The sequence below is a fragment of the Lathyrus oleraceus genome, chromosome 1 (genome assembly GCF_024323335.1).
Source record: "Lathyrus oleraceus cultivar Zhongwan6 chromosome 1, CAAS_Psat_ZW6_1.0, whole genome shotgun sequence".
NCBI lineage: Eukaryota > Viridiplantae > Streptophyta > Magnoliopsida > Fabales > Fabaceae > Lathyrus > Lathyrus oleraceus.
Genome location: NC_066579.1, coordinates 40899049 through 40905194, shown reverse-complemented (window position 1 = coordinate 40905194; position 6146 = coordinate 40899049). Strand labels below are relative to the sequence as shown.

General features: G+C 33.9%; 1 protein-coding gene across 1 annotated transcript; it reads right to left on the bottom strand.

Annotated features, from left to right (window-relative positions):
• Positions 1–1678: 1678 nt before the first annotated feature.
• LOC127092992 (heme oxygenase 1, chloroplastic) lies at positions 1679–4784 on the bottom strand. Its single transcript, XM_051031913.1, has 4 exons — positions 4006–4784; positions 3009–3232; positions 2101–2208; positions 1679–1991 (listed from the first exon to the last, which is right to left on the bottom strand). The coding sequence occupies exons 1-4, from the start codon at positions 4430–4432 to the stop codon at positions 1899–1901; spliced, it is 852 nt and encodes a 283-aa protein (XP_050887870.1). The 5' UTR covers positions 4433–4784; the 3' UTR covers positions 1679–1898.
• Positions 4785–6146: the final 1362 nt, after the last annotated feature.

Here is a 6146-nt window from a genome sequence, read left to right as displayed (position 1 = left end):
TCCTCTCGAATAAAAATGATGAACCAACAGTTAATAGTACACAAGATGCTCATATACCCCAATCTGTTGATGTAATTATTGTTATGTTATGTATACATGAACGAGATCTATTACAATTTAATTTTCTTTATTTGTTTTTGCGTAGACATATCAAGAGATTCAATATTGTGGTGAAGATATAAGCTTAAAAGAGTTAAAATCAAGAGGACGAGTTTTATTAAAGAAGACTGTGATGTGAAACTTGTTTTTAAACCGTTAAGAGTAAGATGAGCTAACTTGATTTCAGAAAAGTCATATAGATGCACTTGTCTCAGCTAAAAAGAGATAACTTTTTAGATCCGAAAGAAAAATAAATCATATTCATTTTAGACAAGTTATTAACAGATTGGTTTGCCTGAGGATAAGTCATTTTCAACCTCTTCAATGGTAGTACAAATCTAGAGGTATTATTTGATAGTTGGGTTAAATCGAAATCCACATGTGTGTGCATGCATGTGCTAATCACATTTTTTTCATAGTGGCACAGATCCGACATATCTGATATTTCGTACTGTCAAACGAAGCAATTGGTGTTAGTTGATGGGGCATGGAACTTTGTCTTGGTTGATTATAGTACGTATGGGAACATGTTTTGTTTTTAAGAAAAAGTTAAGCACAATGGGAGATACGAGGAAGAGAGAGTTTCCGGTATGATATTTTTGGATTTATTTTAAAAGTATATTTTTGAAAATGATTTCTAAATTTTAAGGTAATTTTGAATTATTTTTTCACATAGTGTGAAAGCAACCTTTAGATTGAATGAAAAAGGTAGGAAAAGTAATTCTCTCTTTTAAAGGTGATCAAATTGTAAAATAGTACAAAAATGTGTGGCTTAAGAATTATATATAAATTGAAGGTTTAGAATTGATTTTGTCTTTTGATAACGGTCTATGATACCTAGTACTACGGTTACCGTACTGATGGTATGAGATGAGTTAGAACATTAAAAAAAAAAATTAAAGTATGAGTGTGTTAATATAAGAAAAAATTTGTTGGACTAAATACATTACGGATAAAGCTAACTTGTGTCCCAAGGACCCACGTTAAGAAATCCACAAATAAAAAATTTGTTTTTAAAAAATAAATAAAATTATTAATGGTAAGTTTATAATAAATTTAATATACAATTTCCAAGAATTTGTTTCTATATTTATCTTTTAACTTATGCCCTTAGGACACAAGTTAACATTACCCATGCATTAATTATTCAATTAATTTAAAAAATAAATTTTCTCGTGTTCTATGTAACTAAGGTCCAAACCTTTATACTAAGAGGTTAATTAGGTCTTCTTTTAATCTTCTTTTAGTCCCAAATTATAAAATATTTTAGATCTTTCACACAAATTAAAAATGTAATTAATGTTATATGAAAAAGAAAAATTATATTTGATTTTACAATAGTATCCTTAATTTATTGTCTATAAAAGAGAAATTAAAAAAATTTGAAAAAAAATAGTAATAAATGGTATATTGAAAAAATTTAGGACCAATTATTTTTGCAAGGAGAGAGGGAGTATATGTAAACAAATTGCCTCCACGTTTTCTTTTATAGATTGAATACCACTAAGGACAGAACTTTGAGAGGTAAATGTATCATTAAGGAAATCAAATTTTAAAAGCTAGCACACAAGCAAAGAAATGATGAAATCTGAAGAACTATTATCCTGATTTTGGAGCATAGACACAACATCAGAATTATATCTCTAAAATAGATTTTACTTCAAAGATCAGAACCACATTCTCTAAAATCCATTCAGAGATCAAACACCTAATATTTATGTAAAGCAACAATGTTATTAGCATTGGCTTCCACCATGCACTTTCAACACACATAATTACATAGAGTTGGGGCCAGAGTATCAGGATAGTATTAGACGCAGAATCTCTCCAGATAACTTGAATGACTTCTCTGTTTCTTCCAGACAATGATTCTTCTCTTCTCGAGACCATTCCTGAAGAAACAACAAAGAATCACCAAAGTTATACTTTGCAGTCTAGACATGAAGCATTAGAAATAAACTTATGTATATGCAAATGATTAAGAGATTTCAAGAAACATACTTCGGCAACTTTATTCAGTTTGTCTCTCACGTTCTGCAACATCTGCGAAAGGTCACCATCCCATTTATAGAACTCCAAAGCCTGGTTGTTAAGTAACTGACTAGCAATCTGGAAGGATATCAAATGCATAGGCAACAATAATTATTAGTTTTTGTTGCATCAGGTGAAAATGACTGAAAGCATTAATGTATATATACTGAATCTTACTTCATACTAATATAAAGAAGATCTATAGTGTTGTTAGAATGATGTACCCCAGGAAACTTTACATATCTACCCAAAAGTAGCAAAAGACCATACTTATGCTTAAAGCTTGCAATTAATTCCCTGTTTAATGTTTTTATGTTAAATGGAGACTAATATTAGAAAATATTTTACTCAATTGCGTTTCAGAATTGAGTTGTTTTGCTTGTTGAAATTTCTTAACAGGTTATAACCAAAATGCTTCAGAAACTGCATTGGGCTGAAAAGTTCTTTTAAGTGCAAAATATACTAATCCAATCATGTAAACATGAATTCAGAATATTGTTTGAATACAATTAGCATGTTAACTGTACCACCACCAAACATAGTATTTGATACTGAGAGATATGAAGCATATAGTACATGTGTGACACAAATACCATGTACACGAATGTCAAGACATTCCCGGTTCACCAAAAACTCCAGTATGATCTAACATATCCAAGGAGATATCTATCATGAAAAATCAAAACATTCCTAGTTAAAGTGTCATACTGTTAATCATGAAATGGCGTTGTCGAAGTGCTCTTTTCTTGGAGGTTATATATGTATACGAATAAGAATTATAGTTGGGCCATAGATACTCAGCTAAAAATGTAGTAGATATAATCAATGTGATACTCAAACATGATATAAGCTTTTTTAGCATACATGCAAATGGTTACCTTCTTCCCAATCATTCGACCACCAGCTGAATGTGCAAAATAGATGTTGTAAAAGTGGCAAATGAAGGCCTGGGGGTCGTTCTGAGACAAATCTGTAAGATATACCGCATAGGTAAGACCAGGAGATGAAGGTTCCGGAATGGTATAACCTTGCTCCTTGAACCACTCCAAATCCTTGTCCAAACTTGCAGACCTTTCCAATCCGGTATTTTTGAATTCAGCATCTGCACACCAAATTAGCTGGGTAACTTAGTAATGCCAACTCAAAAGCTCTCGCAGATATGTTGAACTAGTAACAAGTACACGTGACAACAAAAAATAAAAACACTCTGGAAAATATATCAATCTGAACTAATAACAAGATCTAACAGTTTTGTAATTGTTTTCTATTAATCCAAACCCAAACAAAGAAGAAACATTCTCGAAGACAGTTTTGTAATTGTTTTCTATTAATCCAAACCCAAACAAAGAAGAAACATTCTCGAAGACCATAAGATAAACAAGATTTAGGAATCCTTTACAAGTTTAATAAAAGCACAAGTCATACAGAGGACAAGCCCCCTCTAAAGTGATAAACAATGTTGTGAGCAACATCATGGTTTTTGATGTCTTCACAACAATTATTAGGAAGAGATTCTCTACCTATCAATTCTCTACCTTTTTGATAACTTTCTCTCTGTACGTGGTTTGAGCCTAACTCATCTCTATAAAACCAACTTGTAGAGTAAGAATTGCCCCCCCCCTTATAAAAACATGTTCAGATCATATATTATCCGACACGAGACTCTTAACACTCTCTATCTCTCTTTTAAGAAACAATTTTTCTAATCTAAATCTAAATAATCTGATTTTAATCACCAATCCTTCTAGATACACTAAGGTCACCAAATATCAAAGGTTCAATCGTAGTTAAATAGTCTCTTAAAATATTTGTGAGTTGTTAAGTGATAACACATAATATTTAAACTAGTATAATAAAAAAGAGAAATAAAGTTACAGTAAGGATAAGCAGCATCTTGAACAATCTTCTCGAGAGTATCATAAACAATCTTGCTATCAACAAGGAACCTCAAGTAACCATCAACAGTAGGTTCCCACTTCGTCACGGCTCTCTCTTCCGGCTTTTTAACTTCTTTCTCACCTTCCTTAGCCTGGTCTTTGGTATGTAACCTCATAGCCACAAACCTCATCTCCTCCACGAACCCCTTGGCCTCACCGGGATGACGCTTCTTTTCCGACGTGGTCGCCGAGACAATAACGGTTTCTTTCCTTGGCATCCTGGGCAGCTCGAATGATAACTTCCTTTGAAAGAAAAAATTGGAACGAAATGATTGAGTTTGTGAAAGAGAGAGTTGAGGGTGATTGGTTTTATAGAGAAAAAGGGAATGGATTTGGTAAAGAGCTGTTGGTGTTGGTGACGCCATGGATTGGGGGAGAAAGCAGAGAGAGTTGAGTGCACGGAGGGTGTTTGATAGAATGCGAAACTGAGAATAAATTAATATTGGAGATGTGAGAGGTTGATGCAGTAACCTAGAAGTAACGTTGAAGAAAATGCGACCTTATAAGGAAAATAATAATAAATTAAAAATAAAGGTGGTGTATTAAAATAATAATGGTGGTTGATTGATGATGTTGAGGATAAGTGTTTGAATGAAATGGTTTGTTTTAAGCAAGCAGCAGGGGGTGGCGGTGTTCAGTCTGAGGACTTGTGTTTTGTGTCTGCCTTCTCCTTTCATTGAAGAGAGGGTTTCTAATACCAAAGGATTACAAAGAATAAAATTGCTATAAAACGATTACGACCATAGAATTTTAAACTGTTTTATTGGTTTTCTATAAACTGTTTTCTTTCTTTTAATTTAAAAGTTTCTTTGGTTTATATTTTTTTTTAAAATTGTTTTCTAATACTGTTTTAAGTTTTCTTGTTTTCAAAAACAGAAGACCAAATACTAGTTAAACAATAGTTTGCTTTTTAGTTTCTAATATTTGATATATTGCTACAACTAAAATATATCAAAAATGTTATGGGTAGATCATATCAACATAAGGGCGGGTCGGGTCAGACTTGTGGACACTGCACGTTTTAAGTTTTAAAATATAAAATTTATATTAACGTTCGTGCCTGCAAAAGCTTGCAAGAAAATGGGATAGGCGGGACAGACACATTAGAGGGTGTGAGCCTAAACCCTTGGGCACCCCGCGCTAAAGTGCAGGTAAAACAGACATGCCCAACCGGCAGGGCCTGTTTTGCCACACCTACATCAACCTCAACCAACTACTTAAAAGGGGTCTCACTCCTTCCAAAATCCTCTCAGGACACGAGGATTATCATATGATCATGAGAGATTTGAACTGGAAGTACATCCAACGGTTCTCCGTATTTCAATCCTTACAAATAACGAGTTTGTTTTTTGGTTCTCTCTATATATGGAGAATGCTCCAAATTGGGGTGATAATTTTCAAATCCAATTTCACTTACTATTTTTCCTCATATACTGACTTGAGTATTTGAGTGTTAACCTTACTGGTCCCCCCAATCCACCGCATCAGAGGCTATGATCCACCATCGTCGTCGTTGCTACACTCATTTATGGTTCTAGAACGGAACAGTGTTATCGTTTATGGAAATTGACTTCTGATTCCTATGATTTTCACAAATTTATGTTCGCTATTCAACTTCATCAATTGCAATCTCCTCAAATCAACATAGCGAAAAGCATTCGCAATAAAGCGTGAAAATCCATCGCATCTTGATTCAATCAAACATAATCTCAATTTAGTTTTCTCGAATTTCTAGATATTTAGTTCTCATAATTTCTGGTGATGGTTGGATCTAAGGCCACTCGATCCGCTGTTGCACGTGAAGTCGTCGTTGTTGCTCTAGCAACTAACAATCAACTGACTCTCTCTCCCCCACAAGACGTTGGAGATCTTGGAATAGTTGCTTCACTACATCGAGATCTTATTCAAGCTTTATATTTACTAAAGTTACACCGATGGAGACTCGTGTTCCTCCTCAGGCGATAGTTTGTCATGGCCAACTTGACATAGCCCATGAGGGCGACAAGGTCATTCAACGAGGGTCTGATGCTGTAATTGCCCTGAGGGGCGACAAAAATCTTCTTAGGAAAGTCCAACATA